Here is a 27,611-nt window from a genome sequence, read left to right as displayed (position 1 = left end):
TCACAGAAGCCATAGCAGCTGGAGCAAGCAGTCTCCCACTGCTTGGGTTTTTATTCAAGCTAGGAAGCAGTGCCCATCAGTCCAGCTTGAAGGAGGTGACCCTGAAGCCTCCCTTGACGCTCATGTAGCTGATCTTGTCGTAGCAGTGTCGGTTGGGGAACTCCACTTCATGCCCATCTGGTAGTTTCACTTGGAATTTGTCTGCCAGCATTTCAATGATGACCTGGGAGAAAAGAGGGGAGGAAGGGCAGGAACTGGGGACAAGGAGACTAGGAGGTGAGCATCCAGGCAGAAGGCCTGTTACACATGAGGGTTGGACCTGGACCCTACAGCCTTAAGCAAGATGCTGGGGGCTGAGCTGAGGGTGATGCAGGAAATAAGCAGTTGACATCAAGGGTCTAAGCTGCTAGATAGCAGCTAGATAGACCTGGGGACAGGATCTCTCCTGGGGCTGCTTCAGCTACTCAGATTGTAAACTCAGAGCAGTTAAACTCAAGTGTGTCTTTATATGCCACACGGCTTAGATCTGCTCTGAACAGGGCAGAATAAACCTGTCACCCCAATGCCCTCAGCAGCTGCCGGTGACCAGGAAAAAGAACCTTCACTGATAAACACACACAAGCAGACAGGACAAGAACGCATCACTGATCATTGCAAATTAAAGGGATTGTTCCCCAAAGCTGTCACCTCGCCACCCTTCCCCAAGAGCCAGCCATGACTAAGGAAACAAGCTTCCTCTCCACCACAGTAGGAAAAGGACTGGTCTTAAATGCAGCCCTGTTAATGTCTTGGGACATCAGATGGGGTGAGACAGAAACTAAGATAGGATCCACAGCAGGAGGAAATGGAGGACAAATTGGCAGCATGGATTCAGGATTAGTGAGGACAGAAGAACTGAGGGAGAGGTTTTTGGACATTGCTCCAAACTCTGGGTTGTCTTAAAGCCTATGTTTGCACAGGAAGGAACTAGGGAGAGAAATAAGGTAAAGAGCAGCAAGATCCTGCTTCCTGGAGGTCCCCTTTACCTTCATACGTGCCCCTGGTACACTCACTTGCTGGGTAGGTATGGGGGTCAGGAAGCACTTACAGCCTGAGACAGACAGAGCTCATGAAAAGTTCCCAGAGGAAGCACTGGGGTTCTGAAGGAGCGGTGGAAATGGCAATCAGGACCAAAACTGCAGAGGATGAGGGGCTGTTGGGAGGGAGCAGGAGGCATTGGATGGGACTGGGAGTACTAGGGTACAGGAATCCCCCCAGCACACACACCCCCTACAAGAGCACGCCAGCACAAACCCCTCACCTTGATAGTGGAGCCCTTGGAGAAACAGAGGTGGTTATCACGATGCTCTGCCTGCCAGGCCTTGGAGCACCTGGAGTTGCAGACAATGACAGACTCATTGAAGCGGGGATTGAAGTGAAGTGCCAGATCCGAGGAGCTGCAGCCGAGATTGATGCTGAAGCTGTGGGTGAACAGGAGGAAGATCAGCTGCATGGGCAGGGCAGGGTCTTGGAAGACCTGAGATCCAACACACAGCTCTGCACCAAATTTCTCCATCAGTGTTGCAGGTGTTTAATGCCTCCTGTTTCCTCATTCTGCTCAGGCACCAGGAGAGTTTGCATGGTGGTGGTGTAGGGGCTCCCCTAACACTGAACTATGCTCATGCTTTTTGTACCTGGAGACCTTGGAAAACCACCTCCCTCTGCATCCCACCTCAGTCCTGGCAAGTTGAGGTGGTTTCTTTGTACTTACCTGTCAGCATCATCAGATATCTTGCCCTTGACCTTCAGGGTATCCCCAGTCTTCATATCCAGGTTGAAGATTTCAAATTTTTCCTAAGGCAGAGAGAAGAATACTCTGCGGGGCTCCTTCAGCCATTCCTCCCCTGCCACTGCAAGTGAGAAGGTGCTGCTTGGAGAAGGTGCCCCAGCCAGGAGGACATCTGCTCTCAGACAGATTTCCTCTCATGGCCAAAACCCCTCCATGCTGGAGGTCTTGCTTCTCATGCAGTGAGGGAAGAGCAGGCTGAGTGAAGCCAGCAAGCGAGGAATGACATCAGAGAGAGAGGAGATGAAAACAGGCTTGTTCTCAGCAGAAGACAAGGACAGCATGACAGCAGAGGTACAAAGAGGGTTAAAGCAGAGGGGCACAACCCAGGGTTTGGTGGGCAGCATCGCCTGCAGCCCAAGCGATGCAAGAGGTGAGAACAGAGGTTGCTGTGGCTTGCCGGTCCCTTGCTTAGCCTTGCTGAGCTGGGGACCCTGGGTGACAGAGAACAGGAGCAGCAGCCCTTACAGCCATCTTCCTTGGAGGGTAGAGTAACCAGGCAGGGAGCCACCAGCAGTTTAGCTCAGAAACGCTTCACACGGAAGACCTTACATCCCTAAACTTCCTTGTGGCTTACACATTAACAGCACCCCCGCCTCTGCAAGGCTCCACCAACTCCTATTAAGCCAGGAGACTTTGATCCAAAGAAATAGCTTCCCTATGTACACTTCCTCTCATTAGGGACTTCAGGAGATTTAACCAATTCCCAGCCTCCTCGGTGGGCTCCCAGTGGAGGGACCACCACACACAGCCCTTAGGGGTGCTACTCCAGACACCACATAGGACAAGCGTCTTCCCAGATGGCCATGGAGGTGTGACCACCATGTTCACTTCTTTTCTGCATGTAGAAGTTCTACCAAAAGAAGCATTCCAGCTCCTTCCTTTTGTGGCAGGGGGCAGCCCCCGAAATCCACACCACCACATCAAAATGGTCCCCACCATCCCTCCCCACAGTGCTCTGAGGAAGGGCTACAAGGGGTTCAGAGGAGAGGACAGCCAACACATCCCCTCTAGATGACATGAGCTATGAACAGTCCTTTGCAGGAGTGACATTAGTGGCATCTCAGCTCCTTCCCTTCTTGTGGCTCTAGATTCAGGCCCAACTGCCTGGATTGCAGTAGCAATACGTGGGAGCTCTCTGCAACCTCCCATCCAAACTCCATCGAGACCCAAGCCTTTTAGTTTGAGCAGCCATGCACATCAGGTTCAGTAGCCCCACCCTCCCTAACCCTGGGACACAGGAATGTTGTCCTCACAGGGGAGCATCACCCCTCCTGTCTGCTTCCCAGGTAAGAGCTACGAGTCAGCAGACAGTGACATTCTGTTCATTTGGTTGAACAAATAGGTGGTGTTTTACCAGACACCAGAAGTCAGTGGGAAAGCATGAGGGAGGAGGAGGCCAAGGCTCAGGAGACCAGCAGTCCCTCAGCCCCCCTCCCAAGCCCTGCAGAGAGTAGCTGAGTGCAGTCATCCTGCTGCTGGACAGCCAGCTGGAAGACAGCTTCTGCCCTTCCCCAAAACCTCCTGAAGCAAACAGAGGTAAGTGCTGATAAGCACTCCTTCCCTGGAGGTGTTTCCTATTAGCAGAGGGTCATAAAGCCCAGCAGGCTTGGGGAATTTGTTTGCTGTTGAAGTCACTGAAGCTGTTGGTGAAACCTCCCCGGGCTGAGCGTGGAGCCAGCCAGAGCAGGTGCTGGGGATGGTGGTTTCTGGCATTGGGTCTCTTTGCCGTCACACTGCTGTGTCCCACCCGCACACACCTTCACATCACCCTGCTCCCCAGCAGTCATCCCAGAGAGAACACAGAGCCCAGAACCCCCCTCTCAAAATATCAGAGCATCCCACTGGCTTGAAAGAAAGAGGTTCCTTTCCAGCAACTCACATTGTCCCTTTGCAGGGACAAGGGCAGTACAAAGACAGTTTGCGTAGCCACCATCAAGATTAGTTAGCTGAACTCACTTTAAGCCAGCCAGGAGAAACAACCCTTCTAGAACTCAAGAGATTACCTCCCAAGACAGATCCTAAACTCGGTCAGAAAAATCCTGTCCTATGTGGCTGGCCAGGGTGACACAGGAATGTTATGGCAGAGACAAGACCCGGGTCCCAGGCCAGCAACGTAGAGGAGCCTTCCCCCCACTTCCCACACAGAGCAGACAGAAACATCACTCTCACTGGGATTTATCCACTGATCCCACTGGCAGAGCGTGAGGCTGCCCAGGAGGGAGAGCAACATGTGTCTGAGGGATGGGAAAAACTACCCGCACAGAGAGTTATGTGCAGAGCCACAATTACCACGGATGTGAGAATATCCTATATGTGCAGGGAGGGAGACGGGTAGGAAAGAGGCCCGAGCTGCTCAGAGAGGGGCTGTGAGATTTTATCAAGTAACATTAACCCCCCTTCTACAATGCTCAGCAGGGGCGTTCACCCCCTTTTATTTGCCACTGGGAACAATAGTGGGAAACCAGGCAGCAACTCTGCCAGTGCTGGTGACTTCCTTCATCTGCAGAGCCGAGTCTCTGCATGGTCACACACCAGTCCTGTGCAGGGGTATGCAGTCTCATGCAAGGGTATGTGCTCCCCACATAGGAAGGGGCTGAGACTTTAGGGACTCCAGAAGAGCCCAAATTCTCCAGTGCAATTGGAGGTGGTGATTGGGATGATGAAAGAAGGGTGAAGGGGACGGGATGATACTTCCCTGCAGACACTGCAAAGCAAAAAGCATGGGGAAACAGTGATATGATGGGAACGTAAATCCCAAAGAAAGAGGAAATCCAGCTAAAAGGCATCTGCGAAGGAGGTGGAGGGTCTGTGCAGTGAGGAAAATATAAGCAATGGTTGTGGAAGCTGGCAGCCACCAGTGCAAGGGATCCAGGAACCCTTCACCCCCAGAGAGATGATCCTATAATAGGGTACCTGCCTGCGAGTGTCTCTCCAGGGCCCCATATAGACATTTATCCTGGCCAGAGGGCAATTGGCCTGTACTGGTGTAGGATGCCCATGTTCACACTGCTGGCATCAGGAGAGGCTTTGCTGAATTCCCAGAGGGTGCCTTGGAACAGCAGAGACCCGACAAGCAGTCACTGGGGCGAGGGTGGAGACCATGACCAACCTGAGGGCAAGGCGAGCTTCCAACAGGGAGCAAGCAGGCCTGCAATTTTGCATGGAGAAAACCAAAAAAATCGTATTTTAAGGAGGGAAGAGACCAATTCAACCACGTTGGCTTTCAGCCAGAAGGGTGGCAGGGCAGGTCCTCTGCAGAGTGCTTTCACCCCATGAAATGTGGCAGCTCCATTTGCAGAGGTCCCATAAGGTAGGGTTTGGGGTTAACAGTCCTTCCCACCCTTTCTGCTAGTCCTGGGGAGATCTCAGGCCACTAGGAGCACCCATGAGATCTAAGGACCCTTAGGGTGGATCCAGACAGCAGCACCTCATGTACCATAGCCTAGAGCTGCCACCTCTACCACAGGGCACCCACACAGCTGTTGAGAACAGACTGAATGCCACCTTCCCCAGCATGCTGCCAAGATCCTCGGCAGCATCATTGCTGGCAGTAGTATTTTGTTTTCTTACTCGGGCAGGAGATAAGCCAGCTAGGTATGAAGCCCTGAGGAAAACCACAGGCTTTCCCACTTCCCAGCCAAGGTAGCCCAACCACTCCAGCTGTGAGAGGTTTCTCAGGGCCTTTTGTGGCAGTGGGCAGCCTTCAAAATCCCCACCAGCACACCAAAATGGTCCCCGCCATCCTTGCCCTGAGGAAGGGCTCCAAGGTGCTTGGAGGAGAGGGCAGCCAACACATCCTCTCTAGACAACATGAGCTATGAACAGTCCCTTGCAGGTGTGACATGGGTCATCACCAGACATGATGCTCAGCCCAAAAGGGAAGAGGGAGAGAGGGAAAGGTGAGGCAGCCACACCCGGTGCATGAATGTGTGTACCGCTGCCCCCCTATCAAACCAATCTCTGCAAAAGGAAGCGAGAGATCCCCTTAGCACCCTTACAAAAGGGTGTGGTTTCAGCTCAGCACTAGACATCAGAGAAGCAGCACAGGAGGAGGACACTGCAGAGGGGAAAAGGTGCCTGTGTCCCATTTTGCACTCAAGGCACCAGGGAGTCTGTGCCGTGGACTGGGCATTGGCGTCTGCTTGAGGCAAAGGGAGCTGGAGAGACCGACCATACATTCTTTCTTAGAGTGGCAGCTGCTCACTCTGCTATTATTTCCTACTGCTTCATATAATTTGTACTCCACAGCAAGCTATTGTCCCTTTCCACTGGCTATTTATTTCCTTGAATAGCCTCTGGGGAAGGATTTCAGTGCAGGAATAAAGAAAAAAGAAAAACTCCACACAATAAATATCAAGTGGTGACCTGATTTAAACTGTGTTCTCTGACCTCATCTGGGCCCTGATTGTGGTTCCTCCCAGCATTTGAGATTAAGCCACGTTTCTGCCTCAGTTTCCCCCTTTCATGAAGCCTAGGCGGGGAATGCTCCCTGCCTTAGAGGGGTGGATTTCAAGAAGCTGAGCTCTGGATTTTCAGAGGCCAGGGCTCAGGACACCTCGTGATGGAGCTGCACAGCCCTCCACCTACCAGTCACAGAAATTCCCATAGGTTTGGTGGGATTGGCTTCCCCTTTAGTCAAGGGGTGTTGGTTTACCTCTCAGCAGACAGTGCTGCAACCTTCACCCAACTGATCCCTAAGCTCTGACAGCCAGCCAGCTTCCTAATGGAGGAGGACAGAGAGAACAAAAAGTACTTACCTCAGCCAAACACTGAGGTAAGCAGGAGACTGGATAAGCAGGTCTGTGGATCTGGAGGGCGTGTACAAGAGAGGATTGTCCAGGAGATGCAGGAGAAGCCAAGGCAACGATGAGCACAAGGAAACTGGTGCCCATGAGCACTAACCTCATGCCTAAGAGGTTAACCAGAGCGGGATGGCTCCTCTAGGGAAGTCGTTGAAGTCTCTGCATTCGGATCAACTAAAATGAGAAGGAACAAAGGACCGGAGGTGAATCTCCTGCCACCCCTCATGCCCCAGCTCCCTGACAGTGCATCACCTGGAACCCCTGTGGGAAGTATGGAAGTAGCATCCATGCTCTGAACCTGGGGGCAAGGGATTACAGGGCTATCAGCCTCCAATAGACTGTCCACCAGCATCACCACCCTTCATCTGCAGAGTGCAATTTCTCTTTCTTAGGATGTGGGGAATAAGGAGGAAGAACAAAGCTAGATGAAGAGCTGAAATGTGGGAAAAAACCACCTTTCTTCAGAACTAGGGGCAACAGTGGAGGGAACCTGCACCAAGCAGTGGTGCAGATCAAGAGCACAAGGGAGGGGGTAGCCTCAGACTCCATCTCTCTCCTTACCCTGTCAGAAAGGTGGTGGTGACACAGTGACTTGCATCTCCCATCTCCATGGGGAGCTCAAATGTGCTCTAACAGATGGTTTTCATCCCCAGGGCGAAGTTACGTCCTTATACCTCTGCAGGGGACATCTCACTCGGGCAGCTCTGAAGTCTGTGGCAACACTTCTGTGTGCTACAAGTTGTGCACAGAGAGGGGAGGAAGGTAGTTCACGTGCATGGGAGCTGGTTCATAAGGCATCAGGGTCATTTCATCAACACAAGCAGCCAGATGAGTCACGTCTTGTGGGTCCTCAGCTTGCCTGAGGGGCAGGAAAATGAACAGAACCAGCAGAGAGTGGGGAAGGGTGGTCAGAGGACTGATTACATGCCACCCAGTTCTGTTTCCAGCCTTCAGTTCTCTAATTCTTTCCCTCATGGGGGCATGCCAGGAATGTGTGTTGTGGAAAAGGCTTTCAAAAACACATCTGGAGATTAAAAATGCACCTTTGTTGAAAGCTTCCCTACTGGCAAAGAGAAGATACATAGAAGGCTCATGGCTTCCCCTGCTCCTGGACTTTTGGGATCTCCCAGCTTTATCCAGATTTGCTGGATGAGATATTATTAGCTTAATGGGAAAAGGATCTTCCAAAGAGCTCTCCACAAAGGATCAGCTTCATGAGGTCTTATGCTCCACTTCCATCTTGTACCAAGAGATTAAGATCTCCAACAGCTTTATCTTACCATTGAGTAAGGAAGATGGCAGCCCCTTCATCTTGCACATAGGGAAATTGAGGCACAGATACCCACGTTCACACCCAAAAAAACCTCTTCTTGTTTAGATTCTCATCTTAAAGCTCCCACGGACAAGTTTAAAAAAAAAAAAAAATCAGCTTGGCAAACCTGTCCTAGAAGCTAAAAGGAAGCTGGGCTCCCTTGGCTAAATGGAGCTCAAGTATCAGAGATGCTGATCTCTCACCACAGCATCTACTATCAGTAGGAGGTACTGAGCATTCAGTGACTCTGAAAAAAATCAGCCCTTGGGACAATTAAGTCCAAAAACCAGAGGCATTCAAAATGAACGGATGCCTTCCAACAGTGGAAGCCAGGGGACTTCCGAGATGCCCCAAGCCCAACTCCCCTGACTTCAAGGGGACCATTTCCCACAACAAAGGAAGTGTGAGGCCAGCTGGCTGGAACTCACATAAGCAAAAAGAAACATAGTGTTGCACCATACACAAAAGGTCCATGGGGACCTCCCTCCATTGAGCTCTGAGCAGCCATCCCAGATTCAACCCCACAGGACAGCAAGGGTATGCAGTGAGAGTGACTGCCCCATCCCCACACGTAGTGGTCCATCCTGCACAGGGAGAACAAGGCTGCTGGCACTGCATGACTCACTTTGAGTGTGAGCCCAGGCGGGTTGGACAACTCTGAAGACTTGCAGGAATTCTTCAGACAAGCAGAATCCATCTGAGTCACACACATGAGGCGTGATGCCAAGGGTGGCTCATCCACTGGAAAAAAAAAAAAAGAGAGAAAGAATGCTAAGGGAGAAATAGCAAGTTTTGAAAAGCCACAAGAATTAACAGCTCATGGGCTGGAAAGAAGGGGAGAAAGAAAAAAAAAAGGTCTGTTCTCCCATGTTCGCATCACTGAAGTCAAGTGTCCCTCATCCCTGCCAGGAAGCAGCAGGCCACTTTAACACCCATCAGCTTTGAGAGGGTCTGAAGGGGCAACCCACCCTGGATCTAAGGCCATGGCTGAGGTCTGCAGAGGAAGGAGCTGTCAAGTCAAAACTATCTGTTGCTCCAAAATCAGCTTGAACAAACTCCCTTTGATGGCCCTGCAAAATGAAATGGTAAAAACCAAACCAGATGGAAATGGGAAAGAAAAGCTGCCAAAAAAAAGGGAATCCACATCCCAAAATGACTGACTCAGTGCAGGAAATGGGCATCTAAAGAGGGAACTGCAGGCATCTGAAGGAGACCTAAGAAAAGACCAGGCCCACACAGACAACTCTCCCTGTTCCTCTCCTCCCCCCTTCCAGAGCAAGCCACAGAGAAAAGAGTGGATGGAGCCTGACCCGCTGAAAGAGTGCCAAAGACAACCAAAGTGCAGAGGAGGTCTCAACTCTCACTGGCACAAAGAGTGCTAAATTACCTTTTCCCTGCTTTCTTGTGAGGAGCTACAGCCACAGCCTTGCTTAGAGTTGCCACCAGGTGAAGGAGCTTTTGAAGCCAGCACCTGAGCCTGCTAGGTCATGGCACTGTCCACACGGTACGGCAGGGAGCAGGGCAGCAGCTGGGACACCTCGTCTCCTTTTCCAGCACTATACTGGGCACTAAGGGACACCCCATGCATTTGAGGACACCCTGTTTTGCTGACCAGTCCCATATGTGCATCCTGTCCCTCCTCTGGCTCCTGTGAGCCTCTGCTCCTGTTTCTGACCCATCCCATGTAGCCAGTAGTACATAAACGCTCACTTGACCATAGTGGATGTTTGTTTTGCGTTCCCAGCAGGCATGCTAGGCTGTTGCCTCTGGCTCTCTTTCCCTTCCCTCCAGTTTGTGTCTCTTCCTGCTGTCCTTACTTTTCCCACCAGTGGCAACACAGCCAGGCCAGAACCTGGCTGTGTCTCTCTGGCTGACCCCAGGTTTCTTTGCACTGCTCCCCCTGAGAGCTGCCCAGTAGCAAAGCAGACACCTGACTTTAATTGCAGTCAGATTCCTGGATGGAGAATGCTTGCTCCCGAGAGGGGTATTACAAACTAAATGCTTTGAACACAACTCATACCAGACAAATCTTATCATATCCCAGGCTAAATAGCCCCAAACACTGCTATCCACCATGAACCAAACAGACTTGCCAAGCCAGGAGATCTGATAAGAACAGTGCAAGGAGGACCAGTGGCTGCAACTGCCAGGCAAGTTCCCATCTGCACACAGATAGCTTATCTCTTCTGTCAAGATGGGACATGCATCAATGTCTGCTGCACAACAGCAGGGAAAAGCTAGTGGAGACCTGCTCTCTGGTACTGAACACACATGTAGCACTCCTTACAACACCGTCCCTGAGGAACATCTCTATTACTCACTCAGTCTCGTTAGGAAAGGGGTGGGAATCTTTCCTGCACAGCTCCAGCAGAGATGCAGCTCCCCAGGCACCCAGCTCAGGATGAGCTGAAGAGTGCCTAGTGTCTACTCTGGACACCAGCAAGCTGCTGGCAGACTGCAGGAGCAGCACAGCAGCTAGAGGATGGCTGGACGGAAGAGGTCTCATAGCCCACTCCTAAGCCACGTGAGGACACTATTGCTTTTAACCGCATCGACTCCCAGCATGCATCCTCTTCCCGAAATTCAGCCAGAGCACCGCTACGGGGAGGCAAGCTACTCAAGTTGCAAAGCTACTTTGCGTGAGGAAGGAGGTGGAAAGAATAGCAGCCTCTGCTGGGAGCATCTCCTCCTCCTGCACAGAGGAGGACTTGGGCTGCATATTGAGGATGGCAAAGGTGCAACGTGGTTGCGGTGAGACACAGACTGTGGACACTGCCTTTGAAATGCCCACTGGGTTGAGAGCAGCAGCAGCGTGCTGCTTGAACATAGCCCCTCCAGGCAGGGACAAGGCAGAGGCCGTTGGGACGCACCCAGAGGTGTGTACCTGATCCTTCCTCTGGCTGGGGAACTCATCCATGAGCAGCACATTAAGTGGGAGATACACGAGCTCTGTCCCTGTTCTGCCCCCTGAGTGAGTTCCCAAGCCTGATGTAGTTTGGGGTGGCAGGGGAAACAGGACAGAGGTGTGCATGCATGGGAAGCTCTTGCAGAATCATGTGCTCCGTGGACAATATGATGGGCTCCTTGTTCTGCCTGCCCGAGGCAGGAGAGCCAGTGGGGCAAATTCAACAAGTCTGTGTGCCCGGGCCTGTCTGATTCCCTGCATCCAGGAGCTGGCCCCCACACCCCCATGACCTCATGCGCTTGGGCAACGTTTCCTAATAGCGTCTCTCCCACCCCACAAGTTAGGAGGTCAAATGTGGCCAGTGACCACTAGCACGGGGTGTAGGACACTGAGTCACAACCCTGTGTTCAGCCATGTCCAGCAGACAGAGCATTTCCCAATTTCAGTCTGGTGCGCACACCCTCCTACCCCACACACTCACCTACAACCTGTTGTGTGACATTTCCCATCTTCAGAGAGGGAAAAAGTGGAAAATGAGGGGGTAAATATGCAGGCTGCAGGGGACTGCACTTCAAAAGCCTGCCTTCAAGAGGGATCTGGGTTTACAGGGTGTAGCTATTTCACTCTTGGCCCCAAAAGCAAGGAGCACAGCACAGCTCCCATCCATGGGGTTAAATGCTCGGCGACACCAAGGTCCTGTTGGGAACAGTCCCCAGTCCATCTTGTCCCCAGCTGTGCCTCCTGGGTGCTGCGTCACTGCTAGCTGGCACAGCCCAAAACCACGCCAGGGAGGGTGCTAACAACCACATGAGCCATCATCCCGAGGCAGCACTCAGGCCTGACCCTGCTCTTGTTGTGTTTACTAAGACAGGCGAAGCCAGAGGGACCAGAAAGGAGCCTTCAGAAGGCCAGGCCCACCCTCAGGAAATCTGCGTATGCAGACTCTGCATCTCCCTCCTCCTCCTGGGTCATGGTTTTCTTTTTATTCCTAACCCTACATCAACCATGCCCCGGCACTGGGTTCACTCCTTCCTGCTGCTCCTTGCCGCCTCCAAAAGTGGGGCTGAAGCTGGCTGCGGTGCCAAGCAGCAGAGGCCAAGCAGCCTGGCTGGAGTGAGAGAGTTGCTGGACTTCCTCCTCCTGCCATTTCACAGTCCGGACTTAAGCCAGCACTGAAGTTTCCTAGGGAACCTGAGGCAGCTGCAGCCAAAGCAGGATCACTGGCAATGAGGGATTTTCAAGCCCAAGCCAAAACCCATCTATTCAAGCTCACCAGCTGCCAAACCTGAGCTAGCTGCACAGCCGAGCACACGTGCATTTGGCGCAGGGGCACCCCGCAGCGGGAATGCCTCCCCCCTGTGCCGCGTTGTAAAAGAGAGGCTGCACACGGCTGCGTCTCTGAGCTCCCCGGGCGGCTGCTACGCTAAACATCCCCGGCAAACGCTTCACTAAGTCACACTTCGTTGTCACTGCAATGCAGGGATGTATTCATCATCCTGGCCTGGGGATTTGCCGCAGCTGGGCTCCCTGATCTGTTCCAGGATGCCTAGCTTTGTGCCACCAATCTCTGCTCAGATCATGTTTGGATGCCTGTGAAAAATGCCTTTGCAATAGGATTTTTCTCCTTCTCCTTCTCCCTCCTGCTGTTCTTTAGAGCCAAACTGTACCTCAGCAAAATCCAGGCTCTTAAACCACTTTTTCCCAATACTTGTGCTTTCTAATGACGCCTCTTCCATCTGCTAGCAATAACACAGCAAGTCAGGGCTAGAGCAAGAATGGGTGAATCTCTTCACCTTTTCAAGTGCCTCTCAACACCTGAATCCCAAGTGCACTGTATCGGTAGCGGATCTGTTCCTGCCTGGAGCTGATCTCATCAGCAGTGCAGTGAATGACTTCATCAAGGCTCCCTCTTGCGGGCTGGGGGGGCTTCAGTGCACTTCAGCCCCATAAATATAAGCAGCTCTCTCTCTAAACTGGCAGGTCTTCCTCTCCCTGTTCTGTTTTTGGCTTACCCAGATACAGAACCTATCAGCCCCCAAGCCATGACTATGACTTCTGTCCTGTCGGTTTTCTTTCATCTTTGCCTGCTGCTGATACTGTTCCTCAGCAGCAAGAGTGTTCCCATGTTCTCAGAGCATCCCCTGACTCTCCTGGACTCTCTTGGGAAGACACTTGGCCACAGCAAATCCAGGTGAGCCTTCCCCAGGGGTAACAAGGCACTGCCACTCCCTGCACTGGCCAGGAGGGCACTGCTGCCCACTCAGTCGAAGGATCAAGACACCCCTTGAGTTGCCCAGTCTGGAAGGAGGGCTCGAACACAAGGAAGTGGAAAGCTGCACAGCTCACCTCTAATTCTGGTATTTGCTTCTCTCACTTGCTTGTCCCGCTGAGCCAGTTGCTCTGACAGAACCAACTTGGAAAGGAAATTTAGTATATAGAGGTCAAGGCAATTCCCCAAAGGAACCAAGTGCAATTATCCCCATGCTAATGACTGGAGAAACTGAGGCAGCGAGTATAGCTGTGCCCTTCCTTGAGTCTTGCTCCGAGACATGCTTAATTGCAGAGATCTAGCCAGCAGGTTTTCTGATCCCTTATCCAACATCCTGTTTCCTCATTCTGTTCCTTCAGTTGTAGAAGGATGTCTTTGATCACCGGGGACAGGTCTTCCTACAGTGAAAAGGGAAACGCTGAAAGAAATGGAAGGGAGCAATCCTGGTGAATGACTGCATACCACAAGAAAGTGCTGCATATGAAAGGGAAGGAGACATTTCCTATTAGATTAAAGGAGCTCAAACCTGCTCTCCCTCTAGAGAAGTATGCAACTCTATACTTGCCTCTCTAATTGCAACCCTCCGCTGGGAAAGGTGCTTAAAAGTATTGCGAAAGAAAGGAGATTAGCCAAGGTCAGGAATAGCAGGGCTGCAAATCCAGAGGATTGCGTAAGAGATGCGTGGTCTGAGGTGATGTCAGGAGAGGTGCTGCCAGCTCTGTTCCAAGAGAAAGTAGTAGAGGTAAAACTGAGCCCAAAATCCCAGGAACTGGCTGCTGCAGTCAGTCAGAGCAGGAAAACAAGAAATGGGAACAGAAGACCACGGTACCAAGCTTCAGGAAAGTGAAAGGTCTCCAGGAGAATGCCTTGCCAAGGAAAGAAGAATGTGACAGGGGAAAGGGAACCTCACATCACGGGCCAGAGCCGACGACCCAGCAGGAAGCCCACAAAAGCTCTCGCTGCTGCACACAAGCCCATCTGAAAAACATCACAGCTTTTGCATAAACACACAAGGCAGAGAAACCAAACAAACACTGGGACAGAGGGAGGCTGACAGGGTGGTTCTGGCTGGCTGAAGATGACCTGGTGGGTGGAAAACCCCTTTCCCAAGCAACGCCGCCACTCCTGCAAGGCCGCCTTCCCTTCCCGACTGAGAGGGACTTTGTTTGTTTTGCGATTCACCTCGACTGTACAGGCAGCAAGAGCTATCTGCTAAACCCAGGTTGATCAGGCAGCAGCTCTCCTGCCTGCTGCTGCCCTCTGCGGGGCAGTCTGCGGCAGGGCCTGCCAAAACTGGGATCCCGCACCCCTTTGCCAGCACAAGCTTTCCTTTCACCAGGACGCCAACTACCCCGGCCTCCAGCTTGCACATAATCACCTTCCTCTGCAACTGGCTACGAGCTAATTATAGATCCAGTATTTTCATTCTGGAGCAGTGTTAATTACAACACGGAGTGTCTCACTGCATCCAAACCTAGTTTGAGATTCCAGCTGTCGTTAAAAATAAATCGAGGAAGAGGAGAAAGGTTTTTGCTCACACATCATCTAGCCAGTGTTACAGGGAGCAAAATTCAGACTCAGATAGCTTTCTTTGTTGCCCTTAGGGTTCTTGTTATATGGAAAGCAGATGTAACCGAAAGGGAGACTCCTAAATCTATGAGAAACAAAAGTAAGGTTTGAAAGGCCGCTGCTGACACGACTGTTATGCATGAGTTCACTCGCCATTGTTTGCAACCAGCTGAAAAGAGGTGCAGCCTTCCGTTCATCCTAGACATGCTAACCACTGGGTGTTGCCAAAGAGAGGAAAATAAACAACCTTGAGACTCAGACAGATCGAAACCTGAGGAAAAGGGGGCTGTGAAATACCAGACTGCAAAACCACTCCTTCAGAGGCATGGCTTTGTGGGTTAGAGAGAAGAGATGCATGCCTTCTATGCAGATCATACATGACCTAGAAGAGCAATATCTAGGCCTCAATCTCCTAAAGATGACTTAAGGATTCTCAGAAAAATCAGAGAGGTCGTAATGACAGGCAAGGCTGACTCATAAGATTAAAATAACCTGTGTAAAACCTGCCTGAACACAGCAGAGGAAAGGATGTGGCAATTTACTATGAAAGGCACTTAAAAAAAGGCTTTGTGATGCAAGGCAGTAACAGTTAAAAAAAGAACTACATTTAAGTGCCAAAAAGTACTTTATAATGGCCAAAAAAATCCCCCCTAAAACAATGGCTATCCATAAGGAAAAGACATTAGGTGTGACATCAGGGCAGTTCCCTTGCCTGCCATCTGCGGGATTAGCACTGTAAATGAGTAACCCAACACAGGACCACTCTGACTCAGACATCCGTCTCCAGGATTAGGTGCTTTAAGGCTGAATAGGCTGTATCATACTCTTATCACAGAGGCTCCAGCAGGGCCAGCCCCAGCGGGCAGCTTTGAGCACCAGTGCTGAAGAGGCGCTCAAGGGACTCTTCAAACAGGTGGAGGCCTACACTCCCAAAGGTCATTGAGTTGGCACCTTTTGCCGGCATTATTTAAAAAGAATTTAAATCACCACAGGAACACGGGCACACCGTTCCTTCCAAGACCACTGGAGCACAGAGAACACAAGTGGTATCAAGTGACACAGTTAGGGCTGGCCTGAATTACCAGAGCTGCAAGGAGAAAGAGGACAAATGGAGTTTATGTTCCTGGAGCCCTTAGTTATTTCCAGGGCTTTACCAACCGCCCCCCCTTCAGCTGCTCTGCCAGGCTGGAGAAGGCCGGGCCAGGCCCTGCCAGGCGAAGACTGGCAGCTATTTAAAGATGACCCGGGCCAGGGCACGGGCGTTCTCTTACTACTATTTGTAATATCTCCTAAGCCACCACCCGCCCCCTGGAGACGCCATCCACAGCCACCAAAGCGTGAGAAGCGCAGGGCCCGGGCCCGCTCCCCTGCGGCCGGACGGGCCGCACCGCGCCTGCGCCGGAGCCGCCGGGCCCGTGTCCTTTCAAAGGACATGCAGCTCCGCGCGGCGGAAGCGCTCGGCTCCGAGTCGGAAGTGGCCTCACCTGCCAGCGCGAGGGTTCTTCCGGGCCGGGCCGGGCCGGCGCGTTTCCGCGAGGCAGCCGGTTTCCGGCCCCCGGCCGCTTTTGCTCTCCCGCGCTCTCTGTGTCCTTTTCCTGGAGCCTTCCGCTTCCTGCCCCGGGCTTGCGCCGTTCCTTCCCCTGCGCGGGAACTCTATGGTGGGTTGGGGGTGCGTTTCGGCAGGGGGCGCGCTGGGAGCGGGGGTGGCGCTCTGTGCTGCCGACTTCCGGCGCTCTATGGTGAGGCCGTCGGAGCGGCGCTCTAGACGGGGCGGTGTGCTCTTGATGGCTCGGCGGCGCCGGGGCGGGCGGGTAGGCGGCGGCGCGGCGCTGCCCCGTTGAGGAGCTGGCGGGCGGGGCCCTCCGCCATGGAGCCCGAGACGCTGGAGGCGCGCATCAGTGAGTGCGGCTGGGACCACCCCTGCCCTCTCCTCCCCTCCCTCTCTCTGACACGGCCCGGCCGCGCCGCCAGCGGGCCCCGGCCGACACTGCTGGCGGGGGGGCGGGAGCGAATAGATGGGGTGGGGTGCAGGTATTTTGGGGGGCACTGGGGTGTTGAGGGGAGGGGGGGTGCTCACGGGGAGGGGCTGGGGGTCGCACGTAGCGAGGTGTCAGGGCGGAGCCACCTGCGTGTGGAGGGGGTGGCTTGGGGCAAGTGGGGGTGTTGGGGCCTCGTGTGAGGGGGGAGGTGGCCGTGGCCATGGCTGTGGGTGCACCTGGGGCCTGTGGATGAGGCCCTGCAGCTGAGTGTGGGACAGGCAGTGTGTTGGTGGGTGTCTGTGCAGCAACGGTGGGTCAGCGTGTGGTGGTGGCGGCGGCGACAGTTTGTGCACAGGGCTTCGACAGGAACGTGCTAGCGGACACGAGTGTGTCTTTGCTTCCATGTCATCTTAAATCAGTGCATCTGGTGGAGTTGACAGGGAGGGAACAGGAGCAATATTGCCCTCCTGGGGAGATTTTTCTCACTGTCCCCTTCTCCCACCTGCAGACAAAGCAACAAACCCCCTGAACAAGGACCTGGACTGGGATGGTATCAATGCTTTCTGTGAGCAGCTCAATAAGGAGCTAGAGGGGTAAGTGCTTCGTCCTTTCCCCAGGCTGCTCTGGGTCACAGGCCTGGGTTATGATTTCCCACCTGGTAAAATTTGGCAGGGTTGTCCCAAGAGCTGAATAGGCATGAAGCCTCTCAAAGTGGGAGCGGGGGGTGGGTCCTGGTGCACTAACAGAAGGTTCCCTCAGGGTTTTGAGGTGTCTTGGTGCTTTATCAGTACCTTAAACTTGCAACATGCTTTTCAACCCTGGATTCTCAGATAGAAACACAGGTACCAGGCTTTTCATCAATAACCAGCTAGTTGCTTTTTTTTCCCCCTCACTCCTTCCAGTCCTCCACTTGCTACTCGACTTCTTGCCCACAAGATCCAGTCTCCGCAGGAATGGGAAGCTATCCAAGCCCTCACGGTAAGAGCATCTGCAGGCTGGTAGAACTAGATGGAGGGCTATGGTGTGGAGTTGCTCCAGTTTGACTGGAGGAGCACGAGAAGCTTTGAATTCCCTCTGAGAAAGCCCTGGAGCACCTGGGCCCTTGGGTGGGAGAGGGACTGAAGGTGGTTCCGCAGTAGAGGACGGGTGACTGGTAGGAAAGGTCTTGTTCCTAGAAAGGATCATAGCCTGTTGAAGTTGATAGGAAGCTTTCTGGTTTATGTTGTGGTGGACTTGGCAGTATTAGGTTAACAGTTGGACTCAATGATCTTAAGGGTCTTTTCCAACCTAAATGATTCTATGATTCTTAATTGTGTTGTGGATCCACACTGTGAAACCCTGGTGTTTGTGAGCTCTCTAAGGGTATCCCCTTCCATGGGCAGTTGAGCCATCTCTGCAAAGACTGACCCCAAAGAAGAAAAGCTTCTTGCTTCCCTTTGGGAGGGTGCTTAACCACCTGGGAGGGAGATGAGGTGTCCCTCCATGCTGCTGTGAGGATAGCCACAGGCTCCGTGACTAGTGAGGAGGGAGCAGGAGGGAGCTGGCTCCTGAACCTGCTGCTGACCCCATGCTGGGGCTCATCCGGCCCCTCTCCCCAGGTGCTGGAGTCCTGCATGAAGAGCTGCGGCAAACGCTTCCACGACGAGGTGGGCAAGTTCCGCTTCCTCAATGAGCTCATCAAAGTGGTGTCACCCAAGGTGGGTCTCAGGGCATCATGCTGGAGGGGACTGGAACCTGGTGGCAGGAGGGCTTTGGGAAGAAGTGGTGGCTGAGCAGAAAGGTCAGACACCCGCTGGGATGTGGGGGATACAGGACAGTGCTAGTAGGAGATTTAGTCCTTGTTCCCTGATGAGTTTTCTGGTGGGAAGGTGAGCTTTCACCCCTCTGCTCCAGGCTGATTCTTGATGCAGTAAGCTGAGGGCCAGCTAGACATGATGCAACCAGCGCTTGTGAGACTACTGACCACACATGTGTGCCTGAAGTCATCTTCCCGGCATCTCTGCTGGGATCTGTCCATGCTGCATGTGCTCAGGAACCTGCCCCAGCTTTGACGTTGTGACCATGTCTCTCTGGGGTGTCCCAACCCGGCTGAGATGTTCTCAGAGGGCAAGCCCAGGCCTAGTCAGTGGTGCTCTGGCAAGTTCATCTGAAGCACCAAGTCATTACCTGCTCCTCTGCTGATGCTGCTGTTCCTGCAGCAGAACAAGCTGTGCATGCTCTCCTATTCAGCCAAGGCAGTTAACACCAGCAAGTATAGAGTTAAGGGAACACAAACTGAATATGACTAAGGAAAACCTTCGTCTGCCAGTCACAGCTTGTGATCTGTGATGATGAATAGCCAGGGACAGTGACAGCAGCATCCTAAAGTCCTCTCCCTAGGCACCCTAGAGAATGTCCTCTACCTTAAGCCACTGGCCTCTGGTGGCATGTGCACTGTTTCTACCACCAGTGCTCCCAGCAGACCCACAGGAGAAGGGTGAAGGATGATTTCATGGCAGGGGGAGAGCTGTAACGTTTGGACATCTCACTGCTGGGTGCTGGTCATCTAGGGCTCACCTAGCTCTGAAGAGTGCCAGGCACTTGTGCTGGAGAGTGCCCCTGCGAGAGAGGGCTTGGCCGTGCCCTAGGGACTGTTACCCACAGTTCTTCCCCTCCCAGTCCCACTGTCACCTCGTTCCTGAAGGGCTGCCTTGCTGAGCAGCTTCTGTTAACAGTACCTGTTCCTTCAGAAGGTGACAGAGACCTGCCTGAGCCTTCCCACCTGTCCCTGCATGTTGCTGAGGGGCTGCTGGTGCAGCATTTCTCCCACCTCTTGTGTTTCCTGTGGTGAAAACCAAGCACAGCATAAGACGTGTTGCAAGGGCCTCGTGAGCTTTCCTACTTGCTTCCTCTTTCCCTGTCCTTGTGCCGTTGGGAACGGTCTCACTTCTCCTGGGGGAGGGGAGGAGAGGAACAGGCCAGGCTTGCAACGGCTCAGATCAGCTTCAAGCCGCCTCTTCTCTCTTCTAGTACCTTGGCAGCCGGACACCGGAAAAAGTGAAGTCAAAGATCCTGGAGCTGATGTACAGCTGGACTTTAGGGTTGCCTCACGAGGTGAAGATCTTGGAAGCCTACCAGATGCTGAAGAAACAAGGTGAGAGGTAGTTGTCTGGAAGGGGAAAGTGGACAGACAGTTTGCCCTCCCTCATTTTTTGTCTGGGCAGAATCCGAAACAAGACTCTCCCTTTCCTGTGCCCAGACCCAGCACATCCATCAGTCTGGCTCAGCACCAGGGGCAGGTGAAGGAGTGGGTGCCTTGGGGCTCTTAGCGGGGCAGAGGGAGTTGCTGGTGGTCTGAGTTCCTTGATGGGTTGGACGGAACATCTGCTTGCTCCTACAGGAGGTGGGGCACTGGAAAGGTCTGGGGTTGAAGGGCTGCAAGTGCTTTGGCAGTTGATGCTGGGTTTTTCTAAGAGGATATTTATGGAGAGTGGAGGGCAGTTCTTCCATGAAAATACAATCCAGGATCACAGGTAGCGGGAGCAAACCCACACACCCTCAGTTCCAGCTGGGTTTGGTGGGCCATTAGGGAAGCAAAGACCTATGTGGCAGTGCTGTCACCCAGTGGGTGAGTCCTCCCGACCTCTCCACTGGTGTCTACTGCAGGAATTGTGAAGTGCGACCCAAAACTGCCTGACGACGCTCCTTTTCCGCCACCTCCCCCTCGGCCCAAGAACATCATCTTTGATGATGAAGAGAAATCCAAGGTAAGGGCTCTGTGCAAGGAGAGGCATAGTCAGCAACATCTTCCCTGCTCCAGGATCTCCTGACCCCCTGAGGCAGAGATCCAGAAAGAGTCAAGGCCCCTGCTCCACATGATGTCCTTCAGAAAATACATCACAGGAATACTGAGGGCCTGCTCCAAAACCGTGACAAAGGAAACAGCCAGAGGTGGGACATGTGGGTCTGTTTGACCTTTGGAGTGCTTAGCTGCAGGATGGTGCAAAGGGTGAAGTGCTGACATTAGTGCAGCAGGTTCTGAGAGGTTTGCTGCTGTGCACTCTCCAGGCTTCTGAGTTATCAGGCCATGAGGTTTAAATCCCAGCCCCAGATGCTGCTGCTGTTATCTCTTCCCCACCCCCAGCACTGCAATCTGCTTATTGCCCAACTACTTGTACCCTCCTGGACCCACGTTATATTGCCTTTCTATCAGAATTGTCACCACTCAGACAAACCCCTGCATTATCAGTGCTGATACATTTAAGCAAGTATTGGGCCCCTCTGGGTCTAGTTCTGCAGCAGAGTGGTGATGCCAGTTTGCTGCAGGGGATATATTTTGCCTCCATGGGTCACAGTGTGCACATGAGGATATGTAGGTGGCCAGTGGGACTGTTCACTGACCACGGAGTGGGAGAGAAAGCAGGAGATGTCCCTTTTCACCAGTTGTGCATGCAAAGGGGCACATGAAGAGGTCTGAGGAGGAGTCTGTTACAATCCCCTGGCAATTCCTGCATAAACCAGGCTTTCTCTCTTCCTCAGTACTAGTGTTGTTGTGCTCCATGCATGATGCATAATGGGCAGGCAGGAGCAGGTTTTGAATACAGGGGATCTTCAGGGAAAGACCTCTCTTACATAACCAGGACCACAACAGGAAAAGGAAGACCAGTTGTACTTCTCTCCCTGGCCTCCGATAGCCCACAAGCTCCTGTGGCTGGGCTTTCAAACGGCTGGCATTGTCCGCTGCCTCTGCCAGACATGAGTTTGGGGCAGGGGTAACTACTGTCTCCCGTGTTGCAAGAGTGACTCTGGCTGCCACCTCAGCCTGGGCTCAGAGGTACCTTCTCTTTTGCAGATACTGGCTCGTCTCCTGAAAAGCTCCCATCCTGAGGACCTCCGGGCTGCCAACAAGCTCATCAAGGAGATGGTTCAGGAGGTGGGGCTGGTGAAAAGGGGAGCTGGGAGGTCATGGTCTGGGTGGCAGTGGTTGGCACCGAGGGAGCAGTGGCTCTCTGTCCTCAAGCAGATGTATGGAGCTTCTGCCCAAAATTTTGCAGCAGCAGCTGCTAAAGAGTTCTTACATGATTTCTGCCATCCCTTGGCTACTTGGAGGAATGGCTCTGGGCGCTTTGTGTGGCCCAAGCCCTGCTGCAGCACTAGATCTGCGGCAGTTCCATCCCTGTTTGGCAAGTGCTGGCCCAAAGATGATCTGGAGTTTTCCACTGGAGTGGGAGCTGTTTTGAGGGCAGTGTTGTGCCTTAGGAGTTGGTGTGTTGGCTGGCCCAGCCTTCTTCCTCTCCAAGTTGCAGACAAGAGCAAGGACATCCTTCCCCATGTCCTTCCCCTCCAGGATCAGAAGCGCATGGAGAAGATCTCCAAGAGGGTGAATGCCATTGAGGAGGTGAACAACAATGTGAGACTGCTGACAGAAATGGTGACAAACTACAGTAAGGGGGAGACAACAGAGAGCAATGAGGACCTAATGAAGGTGAGGAAAGCCCATCCCAGCATCCTCCTTGGGCTTAGCAGAGATGGGTGACCCCATCCCCCCCAAGTTCCTCCTGCCTGTTTTGCACCCTCAAATGACCATCCTGCTGCTTGCCTCAGCACCCATTTCTCCTCTCCCCCAGGAGCTGTATCAGCGCTGTGAGCGCATGAGGCCCATGCTTTTCCGGCTCGCCAGTGACACAGAAGACAGTGATGAAGCTCTGGGTAAGCGTATCTGGCCTTTCTCATTCTGTCCCCTTCTCCCTTCATTTTCTTTCAGGGAGCCTGTGCTTAGACTGCCTATGGCATGGCATCTATCAGCAGCTGCAGCTCTGTTTGGGGTAATTACTCACTGTAGGTTAGCTAGTCTATGGCTTGGTACTAAGCAAGGGCACATGGCAGCAATCAGCAGTGTTACAGGCTTCTTCCACTTCACTGTAGGAATGAATGATGCTTGAGCTTGTCCTGCTGAGACTGCCGTGAAGGTGTCTGTGTACCCTGGTGCAGTCTGCAGCAACAATTGCAAAAACACTATCTTCAGTGGGCTGTTACCAGCTCCTTGGGCCTTGCTTTGAAGGAGTAGACAGATATGGGGTATAAAACTCACTCTGTTTCTTCACAATTTACAAACTTACTTCCCACCTACTCCATTTCAGCGGAGATCCTGCAAGCCAATGACAATCTGACACAGGTGATCAATCTCTACAAGCAGCTTGTTCAGGGAGAAGAGATCAATGGGGAGACAGTGGCCGCTCCCCTTCGAGGTGAGGAGACTTGGGGAATGGGGACAGGCAGGTCAAGCAGAGGGACCCTATTGCTGGTTCCCTGCAATGTAGGAGAGGATTGAGGGAAGTGGAAAGGTGAAACCTGCAGGAGGTCAGAGTGGGGCTTGTGGAAATGATTGAGGCATGAAGAGAGGGAATTGGAAGGGAGAGCAGAGCAGGAGTTCCCTTTCCCAGGTGTGAGGAAGGATGGGAGCTGGCATCAGCACACGGGATAAGGCCTGGATAAGGTTTCTGTCTCTCAGTGTTTCTTCTTTGCAGGCAGCACCTCAGCACTTCTGGATCTATCAGGCCTGGATCTTCCAGCAACAGGCCCTTCCTACCCAGCCTTGCCCACCCTTTCAGGTGGCTCAGCAGTTCCCATGCCTGACCAAGCTGGTTCTGTGTCCTTGCTGGATGATGAACTCATGTCTTTAGGTGAGAAATCCAGAGCAGAAGCTCTTTATTCTCTCCTTGACTCTGGACAGTCTGCGTGGATGGTTCTCCTTGTGGCAGGAACATGCGTAAGGGAGAGCTCTGGGAGAGGTGAATAATGAAAGACCAAGAGGTGTCCTTCACTAAGTGTGAGGGAGGAGGGAAAGACCCTGCTATGATTCTGAACCTCAGTCCTGTGGTGTTTTCCTGGCTAGTCAGAGAGAGCCTGCAGGGATGTGCCCTCTGATTTGCTCTGGGAAAACTGACCTGGCAGGTACATCGAGAGTGATGCAATGGCCATCCCAGATGGGATCACAAGGGTGGATCACCCCAAGCTCCTCATGTTTACTCCTTGCAGTTGAAGTCACGAGCTGACAACAGATGCTCAGAACTTCCAGAACTGCTCACATGGAAATCTTGTGAGGTGCCAATCTTAGAAGGCTCTAGAGTCCTGCTTTTCCCAACAAAGTGTTTGTTTCCTAAGAAAGGTCCTTTGAGTACAACAGCATGAAGTAGACAGTGTTGTCAGTCATGCTTGTCAGCCCAGTAGTATTCATTTCTCTGCTAACTGCAGTAAGAACTAGAGTGTAAATGAGGATCTCTGGGCAGAAGAAGCATGTTTCACCCTCGTGGCTCTCCCCCATGCAAGGATTAGGGCCAGAGATAGAGACCACATTGGTGGTTCTGGCCTGCTGCTTTTGTGTCTTATTCAGGCCCTGTTTAATTTTCTTACCCACTTGGTAGCTAAGCTTCATGTTTGCTTTTACCCTCGGCAGGCCTGAATGACCCAGCACCGCATCCTGCCCAGGCTGGTGACAGCAGTGGCTGGAACAGCTTCCAGGTAACGTGCTGGGAGCCAGGGCAGAGGGTGGGAAGGGTGGTGAAAGCAACAAAGGGAGTAGGTAGGGGAACGTTCCACATCTGATGGTTGGTGCTGATATGTGACCCTGCTTGGGGGGCTCTCCTGTGCACTCTTTTTACAGTCATCGGATAGCAACGAGCTCAATATCACCCCTGTCGCAGTAACACCACCAGTCAAAGCAGATGTTGGCGCATCCTCCCCCAAACCTTCTCCTTTCACCAGTGGCCTGGATGACCTGGACCTCCTGGGCAAGACTCTGCTGCAACAGTCTTTGCCTCCAGAGTCTCAACAAGTGCGATGGTAAGCAGGGGTGGCACAATCTCGCATGACTCCCCATCGTTTCCATTTCTGCAGTGCTGGACACAACATTCCAGTGCCCTGTTCCACTCCTTGCTGTCTCTCCCTACAGGGAGAAGCATCAGCCACCCCCACGGCTCACCTTGAGGGATCTCCAGAACAGGAGCAGCTCTGGCACCGTGGCCCACAATCCCAGCTCTCTGCCTGTGCTCCAGAGTGTTTCCCCTAACCCCACGCTGCCCCTGACCTCAGAGCTGCCTGCCCCTGCTACTCTTCCAAAAGCTGCCACCACAGCAGCAGGAAGTACTGCAGTCCCACTGCGGCCTCCTGCCACTGCGCTGCCCCAGGAGATCTCGCTGGCCAACATCACTGTGCCTCTGGAGTCAATCAAACCCAGTGAGCTGGGGCGAAAGAGGGGGGCAAGCCTGGGGGGAACAAACCATGTGCACATGGAAGGGAAGAATGTGAGGAAACTTCTTGCTTGTTGGATTTTGTGGAGGTTAAGGAGGCATGGTGTCTCTGTTACTTGTGTATGGAGTTTGGGTGATGGGGAAAGGTTGCTGCAGGGCCAGTTGCCTCCTGGCTGACTGCTGGCTGTCCCTGCCTTTCCCACAGGCAGCATCCTCCCTGTGACGGTGTATGATCAGCATGGCTTCCGTGTCCTTTTCCACTTCGCGAAGGATGCCCTGCCCGAGAGGCCTGATGTACTTGTGGTGGTGATTTCTATGCTTAGCACGGCCCCACAGCCCATCCGCAACATTGTCTTTCAGTCCGCCGTCCCCAAGGTAAGGCCGCTTCTGGGGCTGAGGTTCCCAGGCTGGGACAAAGTGTGATTCTGCTTTTGCAGGAAAGGCAGGGTCAGTGGAGAGAGCTTTCTGGGGCTGAGAGCGAGTTGTGTTGCCTTCAGATTAGCAGGAACCAGCACAATGCTTTTCTCTTTGACTAGGCAGTGGAAGCTCCTCAGATACAAGAACAGGGCATCTGGCTGCCAAGTCCCTCTCTCTCAGGCATGCAGGATGCTCTTCTCTCTCCCTAGGTGATGAAGGTGAAGCTACAGCCTCCCTCAGGCATGGAGCTGCCGGCATTCAACCCCATTGTCCACCCCAGTGCCATCACACAAGTCCTGCTGCTCGCTAACCCACAGAAGGTAACAGCACCATCCCTGGGGCATGAGCAGAGGCTGGTCTTGCTGCCTGGATAAAGCCTGCCTACCCTGTCCCTATTTCCTCTGCCCTCTGCAGCTTCCAGGAGACCTGAATGGTTGTGCCTCATGCCCTTCTTCCCCCGCTTCTGACCGCTTATACTTTCTCCCCTGTCTCCAGGAGAAAGTGAGGCTACGGTACAAGCTGACCTTCACCATAGGAGAGCAAACCTACAATGAAATGGGGGACGTGGACCAGTTCCCTCCGCCGGAGTCCTGGGGAAACCTCTAGGGCCACACGTGGCAGGCACTACACTGCAGAGTCCTTGGGAAGCCAGCCCTGCAGGGCTGGAGCAGCCTGAGGAGATGGGGAGGGCGGGTGGGAGGCTGCTGCTCATGCTCTATTCTCCAGACGGCCAGGCAAGGGCCAGAGGGAGCGTGCCTCAAGGAGGAGAGCAGAGACGCCAGGAGATGTTCATCCCACAAAACTAGCAGTGGAGTGGAAAGCTTAGTGTGGGTGAACAGTTGCCTTCCCTGCTCTTCTGAAGGCGACACTCCCTCCCCACTCTGTCTAGCTTCTCTTCTAACCCTGCTTTTCCCCCTCTGGGTGCAGTGGGGAACAAGGATGGGGAGCTTTAACAGCCTCAGCCTGGGGCAAGGCCTAGCAGAGGAAGATCCTTTTCCTTGTCTGTCTCCTCTGTGCTTCCCAGCCCTTCAGCTGCTTTGTGTTCTGTGGTGCTCCCTCTTGTCCCCCTTACCCCCTCCTTGGAGTTGGGCCCCAGGGGTTCCCGGTGTGGTGGGATCATACTGGAGCTGGTGTGGAGCAAGGCTGGGCAGGGACTAGGTGTCTCTCTTTAGGGGGGGTCAGGGGGAAGTGATCTTCCCATATCTCCCTCCTTTCAGCTGCTTAAGTGCTGTTGGTGGGAGGTGGGCCCTGGGGTTGGACCCCGGGGTCAGGGAAGGGATTGCTCCATGCCCTCCCATCCCCTTCAGCTGGAGCTCCTGGGCACTGAACCGCTGCCGCGCGGAAGCCCACACCCTTCCCGCGTGCTTTATCTACCACAGCAAGCTTTGGGGAGTGCTGCTGGGCTTTGTCCCATGTGCCAGCCCTGAGAGGGGCGTGCTCTGAGGAGGTGAGTCTTCCCCTAGCCTCCTTCCAGACAGGGAGAGGAAGCAGCACATGCTCTTCCTCCCCAGCGAGCTTGGCGAGGCAGGGGGCTGGCTCAGCTCGTCAGGGTCTTCTCACGGTGGGGGTTGGTGATGGGCTGGGGAGTCGGGGAGCGACTGCAGCCCAGCCCAGCCCATCATCAGGGGCACCACTAAGCTCTGCACTGGGAGCCCAGCATTGCAGTGGGGGGTGGAAGGGGGGTTACAGCTGTGCCTTGTGCACCTTTGCCCACAGCCGTGGGCAGGCCTGGCTCCCTGCAGCGGGGAGGGGGTTTGCCCCAGCTGCCTGATCACTGTGACACAAGAGCGGGGATCTGCAGGCACAGAGGAGACCGGGGGTGGCACATCCTGAGCGATCCCCATCCCCATGGGATTTGCAACCACAGGAGCTGCTTCCCATCCTTCAGCTGGTTTTAAGAGAGCCTGATCTTAAAAGCAGGGCAAGCTGCGCCCTGCATCGGCTTGCTAGAGGTAGGAGGAGGCCTGTGTGAGATGGCAGTGAGTGGGTGCCTCATGCTCTTGGCTTGGGGGCAGGGAAGGTGAGGTGTCTCGGAGCTGGGCGCAGCAAGTGGTGGAGGAGAGGGGGAAGCAAGGTCTTTATGCTGGGGTTCTGCTGTGTCTTACTTCCCTTTCTGGTCTCTTTTCAGGGTTTTGTATGGATTTTTTTTCTTTGCAGATCTTGTTTGGTTCTTGAACAGACTTGTATATATTTTCAGTGCAAAATTCTGTAAATGGAAGAAAACAAACAAAAAGATTTAAAACGAAAACGCCCGGCGCGAATAATCTGCTGTATTTATGGGAAATAAAGAGTTCTTTCCTCA

The 27,611-nt window shown here is 53.3% G+C and overlaps 2 protein-coding genes across 11 annotated transcripts; one reads left to right on the top strand and one right to left on the bottom strand.

Moving 5' to 3' along the window:
* On the bottom strand, positions 1-16,294 carry LGALS2 (galectin 2). Of its 8 annotated transcripts, XM_074871216.1 has the most exons (9): positions 13,194-13,211; positions 8,568-8,683; positions 7,192-7,489; positions 6,731-6,804; positions 6,586-6,636; positions 4,742-4,976; positions 1,751-1,833; positions 1,301-1,460; positions 1-223 (listed from the first exon to the last, which is right to left on the bottom strand). In XM_074871216.1, exons 6-9 carry the CDS (start codon positions 4,769-4,771, stop codon positions 77-79), a joined length of 420 nt encoding a protein of 139 aa, XP_074727317.1. In that variant the 5' UTR covers positions 4,772-4,976; positions 6,586-6,636; positions 6,731-6,804; positions 7,192-7,489; positions 8,568-8,683; positions 13,194-13,211; the 3' UTR covers positions 1-76. The 8 variants fall into 8 exon arrangements, with proteins under 8 accessions (XP_074727317.1, XP_074727319.1, XP_074727318.1 ...); XM_074871218.1 differs by lacking the exons at positions 7,192-7,489; positions 13,194-13,211 and adding an exon at positions 16,170-16,209; XM_074871217.1 differs by lacking the exon at positions 6,586-6,636.
* On the top strand, positions 16,233-27,611 carry GGA1 (golgi associated, gamma adaptin ear containing, ARF binding protein 1). Of its 3 annotated transcripts, none has more exons than XM_074871212.1 (17): positions 16,233-16,343; positions 17,173-17,257; positions 17,567-17,642; positions 18,263-18,361; positions 19,674-19,797; positions 20,310-20,410; positions 21,496-21,576; positions 21,991-22,128; positions 22,271-22,352; positions 22,784-22,891; positions 23,171-23,326; positions 24,100-24,164; positions 24,307-24,485; positions 24,595-24,878; positions 25,098-25,267; positions 25,519-25,629; positions 25,805-27,611. In XM_074871212.1, the coding sequence occupies exons 4-17, from the start codon at positions 18,278-18,280 to the stop codon at positions 25,913-25,915; spliced, it is 1,794 nt and encodes a 597-aa protein (XP_074727313.1). In that variant the 5' UTR covers positions 16,233-16,343; positions 17,173-17,257; positions 17,567-17,642; positions 18,263-18,277; the 3' UTR covers positions 25,916-27,611. The 3 variants fall into 3 exon arrangements, with proteins under 3 accessions (XP_074727313.1, XP_074727311.1, XP_074727312.1); XM_074871210.1 differs by lacking the exon at positions 16,233-16,343 and adding an exon at positions 16,422-16,583; XM_074871211.1 differs by lacking the exons at positions 16,233-16,343; positions 25,519-25,629; positions 25,805-27,611 and adding an exon at positions 16,422-16,583 and having other exon boundaries at positions 24,595-24,946; positions 25,098-25,261.

Source organism: Strix uralensis, chromosome 5 (genome assembly GCF_047716275.1).
Source record: "Strix uralensis isolate ZFMK-TIS-50842 chromosome 5, bStrUra1, whole genome shotgun sequence".
Taxonomy (NCBI): Eukaryota; Metazoa; Chordata; class Aves; order Strigiformes; family Strigidae; genus Strix; species Strix uralensis.
This window is presented reverse-complemented; position numbering and strand designations above follow the sequence as displayed.